The sequence below is a fragment of the Acomys minous genome, assembly GCF_964271855.1.
Source record: "Acomys minous genome assembly, chromosome: 10".
Lineage (NCBI taxonomy): Eukaryota > Metazoa > Chordata > Mammalia > Rodentia > Muridae > Acomys > Acomys minous.
The window spans coordinates 70471563-70490993 of NC_140491.1; the positions used below are offsets into that span (position 1 = coordinate 70471563).

Here is a 19431-nt window from a genome sequence, read left to right on the forward strand (position 1 = left end):
CTGCCCACCAAGACACATCCTTGGGCATTAACTACCGGGAGTGACCTTCGACTCCCCTGCAGGGCTGCAGGTTCCAGTCTGGCAGGATCACTTGAGATTCTGGGGGGAGGTGGGGCCTGGAGGATTGGAGTGGGCAGTAAGGATGTCCGTGTGTGGCCCGCGCCCCTATTCACGGCTGTCTTTGGGCCCCACATTCCTGAGAGTAGCCTCTTCTGTTCAGCTAGCTGGCGCAGGCACTCGCTGCCTCTCAGACTGTCCTGTAGATGGCCTTCCTTCAATGTGGCCCTACTGTCTCTGGTGGGTTTCTGTCCTGCGGTATCTTCCAGGAAGTGTCTAGACCCTCACTCCTCATAAACTTAATCCCAGGGTGCCTAGAGAGCGCACGCGAGGGCTCTTTGCCGCTGTCCAGCACCGTGGTGCTGATGGAGGAGCCCGGGCTGCCTCTTAGCCTGCTTCTGGGAGGACAGGACTTGATTTGTGCTTCATTGCATCCTCCCCTCGCGAACGTGCATTCTGGTAGAATGTGGTGAGATTTTACTCTGGCTGGGATAGGTGTGGACCATCCAGCAGGGCGCGTGTTTAATTGAAGACGACCTGGGGCGGGACTGGATGAGAGATACAAAAGAGAAGGGCTGTGGAATCCGACGCCGATTTTGCTATTCCCCGTACAGTTCTCCAAGGAGAAGTACATTCTCGACTCCTCACCAGAGAAACTGCACAAGGAGCTGGAAGAAGAACTGAAACTCAGCAGCACAGACCTCCGAAGCCATGCCTGGTACCACGGACGCATCCCTCGCGAGGTGAGCTGGGGCCCCAGGCAGGGATCTCAGCCCTGGACCCTTCCACCCACGCCTTGGCCAACCCCGGCCCATCCATGGAGACTCTCTGGCCTGTTCATTGGCGACGACGGGGTTTAGCTTTACCATTTATTGTGTGACCCTGAGAGAGTCACATCCCCTCTTCTGGGACCAGCATCCTCATCCGTAGCACGGAGAGACTGTCTCCTCCTGAGGCAGTTGTGCTCTACATAGTGAGGCTCCCTGTCCCAGGTTGGAGGGACTATTGTGAAGGTGAGGAGAGAGAGGGAGCAGGTAAAGCAGAATGTCTGACGCTGGTGGCTGCGAGCCCAAGCGGTGTTGTTCTCACTCTATTTTGTTATCCCTGGTTTATATCCAGCCTCATGTGAATTTGGTTAGAGAGCATCCATTTGGGGGCCACTCAGTCTTGGCCATACTCAGTCTTGAGTATCTGGGATGAAGTGATTTGGTGAAGTCACAGACCTGGCCTGAGGGGGGCCACAGGGGATCAAGGATGTAGAGGTGGCTAGGTGGGAGCTGCCTTGGTGGCTGCTGGCCCCGGATGGGTGCAGAGCATTTTAAACCTTTCAAAGAAGTGTAAGAGTGGAGAGATGCCCGGAAACACAGGTGGTCGGGGGCTGGGTCTGAGACTTCTGTCTCTGATCTTTCAGTGATTCCAGCATTTCCGGTCACCGCACCCCTGTGTCCATCCTCAAGCGCCACCTCCAGCCATTTCTGGGCCTCTATGGTGCTGACCCATGCATGGCCTGGGCTGAGGTTCCACCTCGGAATCTGGCCGTAAGCTTCAGATATCTGCTATCTAATTGAGCCAGGTCCTCTGTGCTCTAGATGCCGTCTTGGTGTCCCCAGCTCAAAATCACCGTGTGTCCCCCCACCCCCCAACTCTGGCTTTTTTTTTTTTTTGCCACCACACTTAGTTTCTCTGTACCTTCTGTAGGTCTCTGAGACCCTGGTACAGCGCAATGGCGACTTCCTCATTCGGGACTCACTCACCAGCTTGGGGGACTATGTGCTCACATGTCGCTGGCACAATCAGGCCTTGCACTTCAAGATCAACAAGGTGGTGGTGAAGGCTGGCGAGAGCTACACCCACATCCAGTACCTGTTTGAGCAGGAGAGCTTCGACCACGTGCCCGCCCTTGTGCGCTACCACGTGGGCAGCCGGAAGGCTGTGTCTGAACAGAGTGGGGCCATCATCTATTGCCCTGTCAACCGCACCTTCCCTCTGCGCTACCTCGAGGCCAGCTATGGCTTGAGCCAGGGCGGCAGCAAGGCTGCCAGCCCAGCCAGCCCCTCAGGCTCCAAGGGCAGCCACATGAAGAGAAGGAGCATTACCATGACTGACGGGCTCACCTCGGACAAGGTCACCCGCAGCAGCGATGGCTGCCCCAACAGGTCAGTAAGGTCCCCCCACTGCCCCGGCTTGTGAAATGGGGTGTCAGTTAATGAGAGCGCTGGGATGGAAGGGGGGAGGCCCAGCTTCCCTGAGTTAAGCGAAGCTCTGTGCAGAAGGTTGGGAGGTTGAGCTTTGGTGTGGCAGACACAGGTTTGCTTTGGCCGATGGCACTAGTGAGAGGCTGTCTATGCAGAGAGTGGGGTCCATGGTGTAATTTACAGAGACCATGAGGATATGCTGGGTTTTGGCCTTCAGGTCTCTTCCTAGGTCACTCTCCTAGGGACAGGGAAGACACAGAGGAGCCTGAACAGCTTTAGCTCAGCTAGGTACCCCCAAGTTGTGCCTCCGTGTCTTTTGGTCATGCGAGAAGATAATTCTGGGTAGGGATGGAGAGGGAGAGCAGGGTAATTGAGGGAGGGAGGTGTGACCAGAAAGTAAGCAAGTGGGGGCCGATAGGCCTGTGCCCGAGGGTCGGGGTCTGTAGGAGTCAAGGCAGCCCACTGGGGGTGTGTCTGGGAGTCCAGAGCTGCTGTGTATCAGCTGAGAGCAAGGCCAGCAAGAGGGGTGAGGGGAAGGACAGGGCTGGGGAGTCTAGTCTCTTCCATGTTAGCCCGGCCCTTCCTTCTCTGGCTTTTGTATTTGTCCTTTGAAATACTGAACTTGGCAATCAGGCCTTTTCCCGCTTCTGAAGTTCGGCGGGTGGGGGAATGGGATCTTACAGCGAGTCAAGGCCCCTGATCTCTGACCTCTGGGCTCATGGAATCTCTGTCCATAGCACCTCACTACCCCATCCCCGGGACTCCATCAGAAACTGTGCCCTCAGCATGGACCAGATCCCAGATCTACACTCACCTTTGTCTCCTATCTCCGAGAGCCCCAGCTCCCCTGCCTATAGTACTGGTAAGTTAGCAGGGGGTGGGGGAGTGGGGGGGTGGGGGGGTTGGTGAGGGTGGGGGAAGAGTTTGAAATGCTACCGTCTTGGCGGGGGAACATCTGTTACCTGTCCATTTTTGCCGCTGTGTTGGGAGCAGTGTCCTCAGGAATGTGCTAGAAAAAGCCTCTGGCAGAATCGCTGGTCCAGTTGATAGCGGTCCCACAGGTGCCAGGCAGTGGACACAAAATGGGTTCTCAGTGTGAGTGGCAGGAAGGAGGAAGCCTGCTGGAGGTGCAAGTGTGTCACCACGGGGCCAAGATGTGAGGGTGTGACGTGCACTCATGCTGTAGTGCTTGGCCCCAGCAGACAAAGTTCCCGCTGCGGCTGCCTTAGCAAGGACTCTAGTAACAAGTACATCTGTAGGTTCTAGTTTGGGCTTAGACCAGGCTAGTGCAGGCTATGCTTTGCTGTTCTTCTTTTTTAAAAATTTAAAGCACTTTAAAGTTTATAACAAAATTGAAATGGTATTCTGTGCTTATAAATACAAATAAAGTAAAAATATGTCCCAATTTATTGATGAAAACAAAGCAAAACAAACCCAAAACTGTTAGAGTGTTTTGCCCCCAAGGCAGTCAAAGCATTGTGAGAGGGGTAGTGTTCTGGAAGCCTTAGCCTGGGGGAAGCATTCTGAGTGCGTCCCCAGAAGTCTTCCCTTAAACCCATGGCCTGGGGGAAGCATTCTGTGTGCACCCCCAAAAGTCTTCCCTTAAACCCAAGGCCACCAACTTTATCGTGCACACCCTTGCTTTCAAAATAGCACATTTATGTCAAACAGTTTGTTTTATTTTTAAAGAATTTTTTTTTTATGTACACTTGCAGGCCAGAAGAGGGCATCAGATCACATTATAGATGGTTGTGAGCCATCATGTAGTTGCTGGGAATTGAGCTCAGGAACTCTGGAAAGCAGCAGTCAGTGTGCTCTTAACCTCTGAGCCATCTCTCCAGCCCTGAATCATGTTTATTATTTATTTATTTATTTATTTATTTATGTTTTTTGAGACAGGGATTCTCTGTATAGCCCTGACTGTCCTGGACTCGCTTTGTAGACCAGGCTGGCCTCAAACTCTAGATCTGCCTGCCTCTGCCTCTTTGAGTGAGAGTTGGGATTAAAGGCGTGCGCCACCACGACCAGCTTATGTTTATTTTATTTTTTAACTATAAGTGCTTAGTAGGACAGTTTCTAGCAATGAGGTGAAAATAGAGTTAGGTGGCAAACTAGTTCAGTCCCAGCCCTGCCACTTGCAAGCTGAGTGACCTCAGGCAAGTGTCTTACCTTATCTGGGCCTTCGTTTTCTCAGCTCTAGTTTGAAGACCATAAAAGCCCTTATTACCCTAAAATGCAACTTTTTATTTTTCTTTTTCTTGAGACAAGGTCTCACTGTATCGCTCTGGCTGGCTTGGAACTTGCTATGCACACCAGGCTGGCCTTAAATTTACAGAAGACACCTGGTTGTCTTTGCCTCCTGAGGGCTAGAATTGCAGTTGTGTGCCATCACGCCTGGTTTACTGCTCTTGTTTTTTTTTTTTTTTTAAGTTCTTTTACATTTCTTATTTGTGTGTGGTGTATGGGAGACATGAATGGATCGCAGCACATGTGTGGAGGTCAAATGACAACTTCCCAGACTATTGGCTTTCTTGTCCCACTGTGTGGGTCCTAACTTAGGTTGTTAGACTTGGCGGCAAAGGCCTTTACCGCTGAGCTGTATATCCGCCTCCTCCCCATTTTTGAGGCAGGATCTCTTTAAGTACTTCAAGCTGTCGTGTAGTTCGCTGGCTGGTCTCCAACTCAAGACTATCTTTCTACCTCAGTCTCCCCTGCGCCGTGATTATAGATGTGCGCCACCATGCCTGGCTTCCATCTCTTCTCATCGATGGTCTTACTGTTGTTAGTAACTCTTTAGCACTTTACCAGCTCTGGGCACCTCCACCCATCACTCCGTAAGTCATTAGTGCTGATTCATTGGGTGACATCTCCACAGGGCACAATAGACTCCAGCAGGCTTAGCTTCCCTGGACCACCTCTGCGGCTTCGTGATGTTGCAGCCTCTTCTGGGCACGGGCACACAGGCTCCACTGGTCCACGGAACCTCTGAGTATCACAGAGAGCCCGCCTCCACATGCTGGGAGGCGGGGCATCACCCCCCCCCCACAAGATGGAGGCTGTTCTTTGAGGGAATAGGGGAGGGAACCCCATTCTTTTTTTTTTTTTTTCGAGACAGGGTTTCTCTGTGTAGCCTTGTCTGTCCTGGACTCATTTTGTAGACCAGGCTGGCCTCGAACTCACAGCGATCCTCCTGCCTCTGCCTCCCGAGTGCTGGGATTAAAGGCATGGGCCACCACGCCCGGCATGGGAACCCCATTCTTAAGGGCAGCTGAGATAACTACTCTCTCTCTCTCCTCTCTATAGTCACCCGTGTCCACGCTGCCCCTGCCGCCCCCTCTACCACAGCACAGCCTGCCTCCCCAGTCGCCCGCCGCTCTAGCGAACCCCAGCTATGTCCTGGAAGTGCTCCAAAGCCTCCTGGGGAGTCAGACAAGGGCCCTCATGCAAGCCCTTCCCACAGCCTCTGCAAGGCCTCGCCGTCACCGTCGCTCAGCAGCTACAGTGACCCGGACTCTGGCCACTACTGTCAGCTCCAGCCTCCCATCCGTGGCAGCCGAGAGTGGGCAGCGGGGGAGACGCCCCGGAAGGCTAAGAGCTCCGGAGAGAGGCAAAAGGAACTGTCAGAAAATGGAGTCTCTGAGGGGGAGTGGGGCAAGACCTTCACAGTCCCTGTGGTGGAAGCCACCTCGTCTTTCAATCTGGCTACCTTCCAGTCCAAGCTGATCCCCAAGGAGAACCGGCCTCTGGAGGTGGGGCTTCTGCGCAAGGTCAAGGAGCTGCTCTCGGAGGTGGATGCCCGGACGCTGGCCAGACACGTCACCAAGGTCGACTGCCTGGTAGGTATTAGGAATGTGTCGGGAGGGGACAAGAGCCTCTAACTTCTGGCTTTGGAGTCAGGAGTCAAGATGGTGAAGGGCTGACTTCCAAATTCCCCAGGTACAGTGACGCCAGTGACCTGGATTCTGACATCACAGGTGCCTTTCTTGGTTATGGGACTCTGGGTTGGTCATATGGCATGTCAGCCTCCATTTTTTTTCTTTTAGACTGTTTTGCTTTGTTTTGTTAGAGTCTCACTATGTAGTCTTGGCTGGGCTGGAACTAGCTTTTTAGACCAGGCTAGCCTTGAACTCACAGAGATCCGCCTGCCTCTGCCTTCTAGTGCTGGGATTAAAAGTGTGCAACGACACCCCCTGCCACTTTTCTTCTTCTTCTTCATCATCATCATTTTTAAAAATGTACATTGCTGTTTTGCCTGCATACATGTCTGTGTGAGGGAGTCGGATCCCCTGGAACTGGAGTTACAGGGGGTTCGGAGCTGCCATGTGGGTGCTGGGAACTGAACCTCGGTTCCTTTGGAAGAGCAGCCAGTGCTCTTATCTGCTGAGCCCTCTCTCCAGCCCAATTTTCTTCTTTTAAGAAGTGAAAACCAAGATATTTCTACAGCCTCCAGATGTTGTTTTGGAATGAGGGCTGATTTTTTTTGGGGTAACTTAGAGACTGGTCTGGTTCCAGCCTATAGAAAGTCAACTTCTGGTTTGGGGAAGAGAAAAGTCTGGGCCCCCGCCCCCACACCCCCTAGTGGACAACAAGCAAAACGTTCCCTGGACCGTAAACTGTCAAGGTTCAAGTGACTCCCGCTAAGAGCCACAGCTCTTTCCGTACCTATTTCTCACTCTGTATTTTGGGAATGTACGGTGGTCTGAGAAATCAGGGAGTTAGAAAACAGACCCAGAGGGGTGTTGCTGGGCGAGAAGAGGGAGAAACTGGGTTGCAGGTCCAAGTGTGTGAACTTGGCCAAGTCCATTCTCTTCCTAGGCCTTGGCTTGTGAATTTGGGATAATTCCATCCTAGCTCTGTTTGTTTGTTTTTCGAGACAGAGTTTCTCTGTTTAGCCTTGGCTGTCCTGGACTCGTTTTGTAGACCAGGCTGGCCTCAAACTCACAGAAATACACCTGCCTTTGCCTGCTGAGTGCTGGGATTATAGGCGTGCTCCACCCTGCCCAGTGGCATCTTAAATTTTAATCTTGAGTATTTAACATGGCACACGCCTATGGGCATTTCCCCACTCCCCACTTTCCCCAGATTGGGAAACTGAGGCTCACTCAAAATGTGGAAATCACTTGTTCCACGTTACCAGTGGAGCTGGGATTCAAACCCTGCCCCCTCCCACGCACGCCCCTCTGTCAGGCGACCCTCTTAGATGAAGCTCTGACTCCCAGATGGCTTGGGCCAACCCTGACAGGAAATTAATCAGCCCTTTGGGCGTCTTTGCAGGTTGCTAGGATACTGGGTGTTACCAAGGAGATGCAGACCCTAATGGGAGTCCGCTGGGGCATGGAGCTGCTCACCCTCCCCCATGGCCGGCAGCTAAGACTAGACCTGCTGGAAAGGTAAGGTGTGCACCAGCCCACGGCTACCTTACGCCTGTCCAAAGGCTTCTGACTGCTCCTCTCATCCAATTAGCCAATCGCAGCCCCTTGGTATTCGGCCCAAAGCCAACCTAATTACCCAAAGACTGCAGTATATTGATCGGTTTCTCCTCTCGCATGCCCATGTCCATCAACCTTGGCCCCGCCCACCACTACAGTCCACAGTGTTCACTCTAAAACTCTGCCCTTTGGATTTCGCTGATCAAGCTTCTCCTCCTAGCATCCCGATCTTGCCCCTAACGTATATTGTCCAACTGGGCTCCCTTCGCCTTGCCTGTCACTCTGGCTGCGCCCCTTAGTCCCCGAGACCGGCTTCGAGACCATCTTCGGGCTTAGCATCTTAAGACCGACAGCTGCAGGGCTCCGCCCCGCCGTGTGTCACGCCCCCTCTGATCCGACCCCTCTCACAGGTTCCACACCATGTCCATCATGCTGGCGGTGGATATCCTGGGCTGCACGGGCTCCGCAGAGGAACGCGCTGCGCTGCTGCATAAGACTATCCAGCTGGCGGCGGAGCTGCGGGGCACGATGGGCAACATGTTCAGCTTCGCCGCGGTCATGGGAGCCCTGGAGATGGCTCAGGTAACGCGGGGTCCTGGGGTATCCACTAGGCTGTGTACAAGAGGCCGGGGTTGCGTTCCCTGGGGAAGCCTGTCCTTGGAAAACAGAAGAGCTTCCGGAGTCTCTAGGCGCCCTCTGTGAAAGACTAGCCGGGAGAGCCTAGTTCTTCCAGATGTTAAGTTCAGATCCCTGCCCTGGGCCTCTGTTTCCCCAACTGTAAGAGGAAAAACAGAAACATTGAGTTTAGAGAGTGTACAGTGTGTTTGGTGGGGCGGGAGCGCTGGAGAGATGGCTCCGCCTTTAAGAGCGCATACTGTTCTTGCTAGGGACGCAGGGTGTGTTCCTGGTCCCCCATGTCAAGCAGCTGGCAACCTGCGATGACTCCAACTCCCTCTTCTAGTCTCCACAGGCATTTGGGTGTACATGATGCAATACATACACTAAGGCACACACACATACACATCGAATACATTTTTAAATATATATATATTGGTTATTGCTTTTGGTTTTTTAAAACTGTGTAGCCTTGACTGTCCTGGACTCACAGAGATCCACCTGCCTCTGCCTCCTGAGTGCTGGGAGTAAAGACTTGCGCCACCACGACTGGCTTTTTTTTTTTTTTTTTAATTTTGCCACTCAGCTAATAGAGTGAGCTGAGCATGAATTTGGTCCCCAGCACTTCATAAATTGGGCTGAAATCTCAGAACTTGGGAAGCAGAAATTCCATACATGACCCCCTCCTTCAAAATAAGATGTACATCATCTATCTGATGAGCTTGCTTTACCAGCACTGATCCCCCAGATGAACCTCAAGAGGGAGGTTTCCCGTGTTGTCCTATTTTACAGAGGCAGAGCAGTAACCAGATGAGGTCACACAGCCCAAAGCTGAGATTTAGGGTTTATAAAAATGTGTTACACTCGCTTCACGGACGACATATGAAAAACAGTTAACGCTGTTCCCATTTTGTGAGCGACAGCAAGAAAAATAGAAGTCATTCCCGGACACCGCACCATTCAGTGGGGGTGGCCTGTGGTCAGCTGCTCCTGGGGGGGGGGGCTCCTTCCTCGGCCAGTCTCTTACAGTCTGGTCTCTCCAGATTTCAAGGCTGGAGCAGACATGGGTGACCCTGAGGCAGCGACACACAGAGGGTGCCATTCTGTATGAGAAGAAACTCAAGCCTTTCCTCAAGAGCCTCAACGAAGGCAAAGGTACCCCACATCCCCATCTTGACATGAGGTGCCAGCCTGTGGGTTGCCCAAGACTCTTCTGGGGCAGTGAGCTTGAGAGCCTGACACTGCTTCACCGGGGTAGTCATGCATGCCGTGTCACGTCCGGGGAAAGAAGGGATTGTCCTAGGTGGCCTCAGGCAGGGCCTTCCGGTCTAAGTGCTTGCTTCCCCTCTCCACAGAAGGCCCGCCGCTGAGCAACACCACGTTTCCACATGTGCTGCCGTTCATTACTCTGCTGGAGTGTGACTCCGCCCCCGCCGAGGGTCCTGAACCCTGGGGCAGCACAGAGCATGGCGTGGAGGTTGTGCTAGCCCACTTGGAGGCCGCCCGCACTGTGGCACACCATGGGGGTCTCTACCACACCAACGCTGAGGTCAAGCTGCAGGGTGAGTGGCTGTCACCTAGGATCCTGGGGTCCCTGGCTTCCTGCCCATCTCCTTCTGCGCATGCTCCCTTTCGCCTAGCATCCATCGACATTTTCCACTCCTCCGTCTCGACTCCTGGCTTCTATATCCCTTCCATCTTGTCGCTCATTTATTCAGTGAGGTGGGCTGAGAGACACTGAACACCTTTGCCGTGTGTTCCAACCAACTGTGGCCTCACTGTTCTCTGGGAAGCGGAGCCGCTGTCTTTCCATAGCTGTTTGCAAGGTGCCCCAGCCAAGGCCCAGGATGAAGACAGACCTGCCTGTCTTTAGGAAGCCTTGGCTGGGGGGACACGGAATTCTGGGAGAGGAGCAGAGAAAGTGGCTTCAAATAATGGCTCTTTTACTGCTTTGTGCCTTATTTAAACCACAAAAACCCTGGAGGGCTGGAGATGTGGCTTAGTAGGTAAGGAAGGTGCTTAGCCATAAAGCCCTGGACTCAGTCGTCCGGGCTGAATACACCGCATAGACTGGGAGTTGTGAGCTGCCGCAACCCTAGGACTCAGATAGAGGCAAGAGCAACGGGGTTCAACTGCATACCAAATTCAAGGCCAGCCTGCAAGTGCAGGTAGTTCTCTGAGTTCAAGGCCAGCCTGGTCTACATAGGAAGTTCCAAGCCAGCCAGGGCTACATAGACAGATTGTCTCCAAAAAATTAACAATAATTAAAAAGAGATTTAGGTCGGGCGTGGTGGTGCACACCTCTAATCCCAGCACTCGGGGAGGCAGAGGCAAGTGGATCGCTGTGAGTTCCAGGCCAACCTGATCTACAGAGCGAAATCCAGGACAGGTAGGGCTACACAGAGAGATCCGGTCTCAAAACAAACAAACAAAGGTAGGCAGGCAGAAAGAGAGAAAGGAAAGAAACTGACAAAAATACAAGAAAGGTCTTTTGCGATCGCCCCCTAAACCTACAGGAGTATTTTGCCTTTCAAGGGTGCTGAGGTTCAAAGCCCTGGGTCCTGGCACCGCCTCCACGCACATGCGCAGACACAGATTATCGTCTAGTCATTTCAAACTCATTAAGTTGCAAACAGTTGAAGAAAGACTAGATGCTACCTGCCAGGTCATGATCTTCAATACATTTTGTTGGGTTCCGGGAAAGAGCCCTAGGAGTAGAGCCCAGAAGGACGAAGAGACCCCCCTGACTGTGTCTTCCCACCCTGCAGGGTTCCAGCCCCGCCCAGAGCTCCTGGAAGTGTTCAGCACAGAGTTCCAGATGCGTCTCCTCTGGGGCAGCCAGGGTGCCAACAGCAGCCAGGCGCGGCGCTATGAGAAGTTTGACAAAGTCCTCACTGCCTTGTCTCACAAGCTGGAACCTGCCATCCGCTCTAGTGAGCTGTGACCCCGGAGACCTTGCCTCTCTGCAGCTGCGGGCTGCATTGGGGGCAGAGGGGCCTCAGGACTTTTCCCCCGGAGCACCACAGGGACACTGTGATCAGCCCAAGAATGTTTTGGGTCCAAATCCAGGTTCTCCCTTGCACTTCCAGGGTCCTAAATGGACTCTGAGCTCCACCCGCCTTCCATCACACGCCTGCCAAGTCTCCCTTCCAAAACGACAGGGGCCTCTGCTCCTCCCACCAATTTTTCCTGGTCCCCATTTTGCCGAGGTTCCCTGTCTTTGAGCCATGGGAGGCTCCCCACCCCGTTTCCTTCCTCCGGGCATCTATGCCTAGAGATGCCACGGCCTCCATCTTACTGTAAATAAGTCTGACTGTAAATATATGTACAGAAGTCATGCTGTCTCTTTCATATAATAAACTTTAAATGACTCTTTCTTCTGTCCTGGGTAGAAAGAAACCCTTTCTTTAGGCGAATGGTGAAAACCCTCAACCAATACCTGGTTAGCACCAAAGACTTTCCAGATTATAAGGGGAGCCACGGTTACACCAACAAGAAGCCACTCCCTGACCTTCATAAGCTCAGGAAGTAACAGAGAAGACAGTCAGTCCAAGCCAGTGCAAGAAGTAGGGGCCTGGCCAGAGAAACCATATACAAGGAGCCCAGAGTTTGGGGTGAAGGGGCTTTTAGAAGTCTAGGGTCCTGGAGAGGTGGCTGAGTGGTTGATCTTCCAAAGGACCGAGGTTCAATTCCCAGCACCCTTATGGTGGATCATAATCTGTAACTCCAGGCCAAGGGGATTGGATGCCCTCTTCTGGCCTCCCTGGGTACCAGGCAGACATGTGGTATGCAGGCAATACACCCATACAAATAAAATTAAATTAAAAGTTAAGGGGCTGGAGAGATGGCTCAGGGGTTAAGAGCACTGACTGCTTTTCCAGAGCTCCTGAGTTCAATTCTCAGCAACCACATGGTGGCTCACAACCATCTATAATGTGATCAAATGTGCACTGTATACATTATATATATATATATATATTTTTTTTTTTTTTTTTTTTTTTTTTTTTGGTTTTTCGAGACAGGGTTTCTCTGTGTAGCCTTGGCTGTCCTAGATTCACTTTGAAGACAAGGCTGTCCTCGAACTCACAGCGATCCACCTGCCTCTGCCTCCCAAGTGCTGGGATTAAAGGTGTGTGCCACCATGCCTGGCTCCTAATTAATAAATGTTAAAAGTTAAAAAAAAAATCTTTAAATTGGGTGTGGTGGCTCATGCCTTTAATCCCGTCACTTTGTAGGCAGAGGTAGGCAGATCTTTGAATTTGAGGCCAGCCAAAGTTGCATAGTGAGACACATCCCGCCCCTCACCCACGCAATTCTTTAAATAATGAAATCTAGGATCCCAATTTCCCTTAGAGACTGACACCTGGTAGGAAAGCAAGCAAGCAGATGGGGAAGTAGAGGTTGGCTGGCGCCAATGCGAAGCCAGACCTTGGTCCTCGGGAGTGACGCTGGGGTCCTTTGCCTCTGAGTCCTTTGACTGCAAGAGGCTGGGAGCGCATGACTAAGGATATAGCATCCTGGTGGCTTTAGTTCTATTGCTCAGTAACTGGGAAACTTGGATAAGGGCCTTAACTCCTCGGGTTCCAAATACAACAAAACAGGGACAATAAGGGAATCCTTCTCCTTGGAGTTATGTATTTATTTACTGTGTTGCAGCTGGTAAGAAAGCAGCGTTCAGTTGTTATTACTATTTTAAAATTTTCTCTTTGTAAGCTCGGGGCACTTTTATTAGAGTTTAGAAGAAAAGCTCTAGGGCAGGCTAGCTGTAAACCTCGGCAGCGGCCTGGAGGAGGAGGATGGAGTTAGTTAAGTCTGTAGCTGGTCTTTGCTGTTTTGTGGGCTATTCTTTTTCCCACCCTTTATCCCCCCACCCCGATTTCACCCCCTATCCCTAGACAAGAGAGAACGAGGGATAGTGGGAAGAGAGAGAGAGATCCCTGAATCTAATTTCTTTCCTTTTGTTTCTTCTTCATCATCATCTTCTTCTTCATCATCTTCTTCCTCTTCTTCTTTCTCTTCCTTCTCCTCCTCCTCCTTCTTTGTTTTTTGTTTGTTTGTTTGGTTTTTGAGACAGGCTTGTTTTATGTAGCCCTGGCTGTCCTGGACTCACTTTGTAGACCAGGCTGGCATTGAACTCACAGAGATCCACCTGCCTCTGCCGCTCAAGTGCTGGGATTAAAGGCGTGCGCCACCACACCTGCCCCTTTTGTTTCTTCTTTGAGCATCAGTAGCAAACTGCCACCAACCCCACTGAACTACCAACCACCACCAGCTCTGCCTCTCTTGACCCTAGCACTTACCTAGCCTCTGAAAAGTCCCTAGAATTCTACATGTCACACAATTGAAAAAACTATCTACAGCTGGCAAAAACACGCCTCTGCTAGAGCATGAGGCAAATCATATCAGTTGTTTTGGATGGTCCGAAGTAGCCCCATATCCCTGGGATTTAAGTAAAAACATATTTCCAATTTTAGTTTATGTGTTGCCAAAGTAAGCACCAAAAAATTCTTATTTCTGTGTGATTTTTTAAAAAAAAGATTTATATTTATACATATTCTGCCCACATATGTGCCTTCCCAACAGAAAAGGGCACCAGATCTCATTGTAGATGGGTGTGAGCCACTACGTGGTTGTTGGGAATTGAACTCAGGATCTTTGGGTGAACAGACAGCACTGTTAGCCTCTGAGCCATCTCTCCAGCCCTATTTCTGTGTGTGTTTTTTTTTAAAGAAATCAAAATTCCAGAATTGTCACTACATAAGATGACAAGGTCATCTACATGACAGTCACATAGAGGGCTTTAGAGAAAGAGTGGAGTCCAAAGTATTAGAGGGGTGTGCTTAGAAAAGAGAAAGAAGGGGCAGGAGAGACGGCTCAGAGGTTAAGAGCACTGACTGCTCTTCCAGAGGTCCTGAGTTCAATTCCCAGCAACCACATGGTGGCTCACAACCATCTATAATGTGATCTGGTGCCCTTTTCTGGCAAGCATGTGTACATGCAGGCAGAACACTGTATAGATAATAAATAAATATTAAAAAAAGAAAAGAGAAAGAAGGGGCTAGGCATTTGTGGCACACGCCTTTAAGCCCAGCACCCAGGGGGCAAAAGCAGGCAGATTTCTGAGTTGAGGTCAGCCTGGTCTACAGATTGAGTGCCAGAACAGCAGGGCTATACTTTATCTCAAAAAGAGAGAGATGGGAGGATGAAAGGGAAAAATTACTGGGAGTGGTGGCGCACGCCTTTAATCCTAGCATTTGGGAGGAAGAGACAGGCAGATCACTGTGAGTTTGAGGCCAGCCTGGTCTACAAAGCGATTCTAGGACAGCCGAGGCTACACAGAGAAACCCTGCCTCCAAAAACCAAAACAAACACCACTCTTCTGAATTACTTAGGCTTCTGATGCCTTTTAGTTTAATATTGTGTGTGTGTGTGTGTGTGTGTGTGTGTGTGTGTGTGTGTGTGTGTGTGTATTCATGTGTAGAGGTCAGAGGGCAATTTGCAGGATTGATTCCAGCAGGCAGGCTCTGGGGATTGAACTCGGTCGGGTCTTTAGGATTAGTGGCAAGTGTCTTTGCCCACCAAGTCATCTCACAGGCCTCCTATTTTCTGAGCAAAAAAAAAATTTTGTGACCACATCTCATTGAATATCACCACCCCTGGATATATAACAGATGCTGTCTTTTACATACATAACAGGACATGTAAAGCACCCAACACTGGCAGGTTGATGCTCTCAAAAAGCTGTTGTGAGCACTCTTTGTCACATAAATTTTTAAAAAGAGCTTGGAAAAGGCGCTCAGGAATGTAAGATTCCGTACAAGTTGTTGTTGTTGCGTCATCCTCTTAACAATCCTTTATTCTTTCTGAGGTAAGGGGGGGGGGCAGGGGGGAGCGCGTATTTACCCGTGTCCGTGGAAACGCTGTAGCAGTCTCGGATTGGGCGGTTCGCGGGCTCCCCCAGGAGGCCTATTTGTGGTACTGTCAAAGACGCAAAAGAGGGGAGCCGGGAGTTGTAGGCAATGGGTGTGGCTGCCGCGGAGCGGTGCACACCGGGAGCTGTAGTTCACAGGTTCAGGCGGTGGGCGGCCTCTCACCGAAATCGGGCCTCAACCGGATGGCGGTGGCTAGGCACGGCTGCCAGCCCTGGGGCTCGATCCTCGGGCTGCTCGGGCTGGCCTTGGCCGCCGCCACCGCCTGGGACGTGGGTTCTCTGCGCTGCAGCTTCGGCTCGTTCTGCGAGTGCGACTTCAGGCCGGACTTCCCCGGTGAGGGGTGGGAGCCGGGAGGGAGGGGCGGGCAGCTGGGAGCTCGCACAGGGGCGGGAAACCGGCACGAACCTGAGGCGAGGGTTTGGGGGTGCATGGTGGAGAGAGGCCTTTGACAGCGGGGCGCCCGGTAAGCCTCCCTTGAGGGGACTTGTCACCCGGAGAGAATGCACCTGTGGACGGCAGGCGCCCACTTGGGGCTGGTGCAATCCGGAGAACCGCCTCGAGGGGGCGCTGCCGCGTCGGCTCTTCGGGGATGACTGCTCCTTAGCCGTCGATGGGACAAGTTTCCCAGAGGTCTTTGACATCCCTTCGAACCTCTGCCTTGATTTTGTTTTTGTTTTGAGACGGGGTCTCTCAACATATCTCTGGCTGTTCTGGAACTCACTATGTAGACTAGGCTGATCTCAAACTCACAGAGATCCACTTGGCTCAGCCTCCTGAGGGCTGGGATTAAGGGTTTACCCCACCATGCCCGGCTGATTGATTGATTAATATATTTTTAAAATATTTATTATGTATTTTGCCTTCAAGTATATGTGTGTACCATGTGCTCATGCAAGTTAGAAGGAAGTGTTGACACCTCTGGAACTGCACTTACAGATAGTTGTACCTTGTGGGTGGTACAAATCGAACCTGTGTCCTCTGCAAGAGCAACTAGTGCTCTTAACCACTGAGCCGTCTCTGCACACCTTTCTTCTTTCTTTCTTTCTCTTTTTTTTTTTTTTTTTTTTTTGAGACAGGGTCTCACTGTGTATCCCTGCTTGGCCTCAGACGCACAGAGGTCTGCCTGCCTCTGCCTCCCGAGGGCTGGGATTAAAGGCCTGTTGGAATCACTCTAAGCCGAGACTTGACTTTGATTAGCAGGGACATTGCTGCCTCAGCCTCTCAAGTGCTGAGATTGCTGGCATGAGTCAACAGGCTTGTCACCTGCCTTGATACACGTTCCTTCTGTGGCCCTTAGGTCTGGAATGTGACCTGGCTCAACACCTAGCTGGTCAGCATTTGGCCAAGGCCCTGGTGGTGAAGTCACTGAAGGCCTTTGTACAGGACCCAGCCCCGAGAAAGCCACTGGTCCTTTCCCTGCACGGCTGGACAGGCACCGGCAAGTCCTACGTTAGCTCCCTGCTGGCACAGTATCTCTTCCAGGGTGGCCTCCGCAGCCCTCACGTGCACCATTTCTCCCCTATCATCCACTTCCCGCACCCCAGCAACACTGAGCAGTACAAGGTAGGCTGGGTGCGTCCTGGGTCCCTCCTCTCAGTCCCAGTCCAGAGGCTCAGCTTTCGGAACCTTTTGGGGACAGAGCCTGCCATGCATGCTGTGGTGGAGAAGCTGGCTGTCTGTGATACAGGGAAGGCGGCAGTGCTGGTGCCTGTGGGTCAGAGACCTCGTGGGAGACGTGGGGATTACACAGGGCAGATATTACAGAGTACCTGTGTCTGTATTATCATCCCCCGTTAGGCTTAGGAAACCCTCCCCCGGTGACTGCCGGCTCTGGTTCCCACTGTTGCTGAGCTTAGCTGTCGACACCGCGGGGCAGGTTCAACCTCCCTCGCATACATGTCACTAGCCGTCCTGCACAGACAGCTGGGGCTCATGGATTTGTGTCCCTGTTCTGCTGACTGGCTGTGTGACCTTGGACAAGTGTCTGCACCTCTCTGGACTCTTTTTACCACATGTCTCAAGGGGTCGGTGCTCTCTGGGAATGTAGATCATCTCTCTCTGGGGATTTTTCTTGGCTTGGGAAGAAGTTTGGGGTTGTGGGGGGAGTGTCTTTGGACTCCTTTGGAACTCCGGTCTCCACCCACAGAAGGAGCTCAAGAGCTGGGTCCAGGGGAACCTCACTGCCTGCGGCCGCTCTCTCTTCCTCTTCGATGAGATGGACAAGCTGCCCCCTGGCCTGATGGAAGTCCTGCAGCCCTTCCTGGGCCCCTCTTGGGTTGTGTATGGGACCAATTATCGCAAAGCCATTTTCATCTTTATCAGGTACAGCCCGCCCCCATTGCAAGCAGGCAGGCACCGTGGGAGACAGGGCCGTTGTGTGAGGAGCCCACTGTAGGCTCTCCCAGCTCCTCACACAATCCCTGGTGGCTGTCATTTGAGGTGGCTGACTTCCCCTTTGGCATTCTCAAAGCCCTTCTGGGCTCTGAGTCCTAGATCCTTGCTGCCCTGTGCAACCCCTGTGACCCCTGCCTGGTCAACAGTCCTCGCTCTTTGGTAGGTGAGAGCACACAGGCTCATAAGAAAGGAACCAGTGTCCCCAGCTTCTACCCCAGCCGTTTTCAAGCTGTGACTCTAAGCAAAACTGTTGAGCCTCTTAGAGCTCTGTTCCCTGTTTCTGAAGCCAGGCCAGTGTTAATCCCGTCCTCCTGAGAAAGCTAGTTAAAGGACACAAAAAGGACTTTGTAGCCTGAGTGCAGTGGCACATGTAATCCCAGCGTTGTGAAAGGTGAAGGAGGAGGATGGCTTCCATGTTGAAGCTAGCCTGGGCTGCAATAGCAAGACCCTGCACGCGCACACACACACACACACACACACACACATCGTAAAGTGCACAGCATATATATACATATGCAGTGACTTGTTTGTCACAGGACCTAGGGAGGAGAAGGAAACGGGCCACCTTGCTTCCCCTCAGTCATGTTAAGTCTGACCCTCTGGTCCCTCACTGGGTTCTTGTGTTCCAGCAATACTGGTGGCGAGCAGATCAACCAGGTGGCCCTGGAGGCATGGCGCAGCCGCAGGGACAGGGAGGAAATCAGCCTGCAGGAGCTGGAGCCAGCAGTCTCCCGAGCTGTGCTGGACAACCCTCATCGTAAGTTGGCTCAGGGACCAATCCTGGTAGGGCCTTCATATGTCATCTCAGTGGGCTGGACCCCTAATTCTGAAGCATTGCCCACTGCGCTGTAGTTCTTTCCCCAGGCCTCTGCGCACCCCGCCCTGTGACCTGAACACACAGCCCCCAGCCCCGCAGCTTGCACTACACCACCATTACCTCTAGGGGGCACGAACTTCCGACTTGAAAACTCACCTTCGCTTCTGTGCCTGCCTGCCTGCCCTTCCTGCAGATGGCTTCTGGCGGTCTGGCATAATGGAGGAACACCTGCTGGATGCTGTGGTGCCCTTCCTCCCACTCCAGCGGCATCACGTGCGCCACTGTGTACTCAATGAGCTGGCTCAGCTGGGCCTGGAGCCCCGAGAGGAGGTAGTCCAGGCTGTGCTGGAGAGTACCACCTACTTCCCTGAGGAGGAACGGCTCTTCTCCTCTAATGGCTGCAAGACAGTGGCCTCCCGAGTCACATTTTTCCTCTGAGAGCCCCAGGTGGTGCCAGTGCCTCTTCTGCATAGACAGAACAAGAAAGGCCAGGGTGTCTCCTGGAGGAATCTTTCCTAAGCTGGCTGGCAAGTGGAACCCCGAGCACAAAGTTACGGTGAAGAAAAGCCTGGAAGGCATCTTTGCCGGGGAAATTCCTGGGTCCCCAGAACGTCACAGCCTTGCCATTGTCTGCGGCCTCAGCCTTCTCAGTTCTCACTGTGAACTGCAACTCAGGGACGAAGCCTCACAGCTGCTCCCACCTGGGGGCTTTTACCCGCACGCCTTGCCTGCCTCTGTATACCCAGGTCTCGGCCTACAGCCTGTGGCTGGGCCTGGAAATCCCGCAAGGCCAGGCTCGCGCCTCACAGTTTCACCAAGCGGAGGGACTCAAGCGGCCACCTGGGCCTGGATTCCAAAGTTTTTAATTTTTGTACAAGAAGCAAACAGGGATAATAAACGTAGCTGTGGGTTAGAGCGCGGCTCGGGGTTTCCTACTGTCCTGGGGGAGACAGCTCTGCTGCAGTCTGTTCTCAGCAAGGGCTCCATCGGCT

General features: G+C 52.4%; 2 protein-coding genes across 5 annotated transcripts in view; both read left to right on the forward strand.

Annotated features, from left to right (window-relative positions):
• SH2D3C (SH2 domain containing 3C) overlaps positions 1 to 11671 on the forward strand; it is a 38511-nt gene extending 26840 nt beyond the window's left edge. For all 3 annotated transcript variants that reach the window (XM_084798110.1, XM_084798111.1, XM_084798112.1), the window contains 9 exons: positions 672 to 800; positions 1756 to 2213; positions 2990 to 3114; positions 5556 to 6088; positions 7527 to 7642; positions 8092 to 8263; positions 9340 to 9451; positions 9652 to 9858; positions 11065 to 11671. In XM_084798110.1, the coding sequence (XP_084654236.1) occupies positions 672 to 800; positions 1756 to 2213; positions 2990 to 3114; positions 5556 to 6088; positions 7527 to 7642; positions 8092 to 8263; positions 9340 to 9451; positions 9652 to 9858; positions 11065 to 11240 (2028 nt within the window). In that variant the 3' untranslated portion in view covers positions 11241 to 11671. The remainder of the gene's footprint in view (positions 1 to 671; positions 801 to 1755; positions 2214 to 2989; positions 3115 to 5555; positions 6089 to 7526; positions 7643 to 8091; positions 8264 to 9339; positions 9452 to 9651; positions 9859 to 11064) is intronic.
• A 3613-nt stretch (positions 11672 to 15284) lies between these two features.
• On the forward strand, positions 15285 to 19354 carry TOR2A (torsin family 2 member A). 2 transcript variants are annotated; one of them, XM_084798121.1, is made up of 5 exons: positions 15285 to 15561; positions 16526 to 16791; positions 17375 to 17550; positions 18252 to 18383; positions 18633 to 18873. In XM_084798121.1, the coding sequence occupies exons 1-5, from the start codon at positions 15411 to 15413 to the stop codon at positions 18733 to 18735; spliced, it is 828 nt and encodes a 275-aa protein (XP_084654247.1). In that variant the 5' UTR covers positions 15285 to 15410; the 3' UTR covers positions 18736 to 18873. The 2 variants fall into 2 exon arrangements, with proteins under 2 accessions (XP_084654247.1, XP_084654246.1); XM_084798120.1 differs by having other exon boundaries at positions 15304 to 15561; positions 18252 to 18379; positions 18633 to 19354.
• Positions 19355 to 19431: the final 77 nt, after the last annotated feature.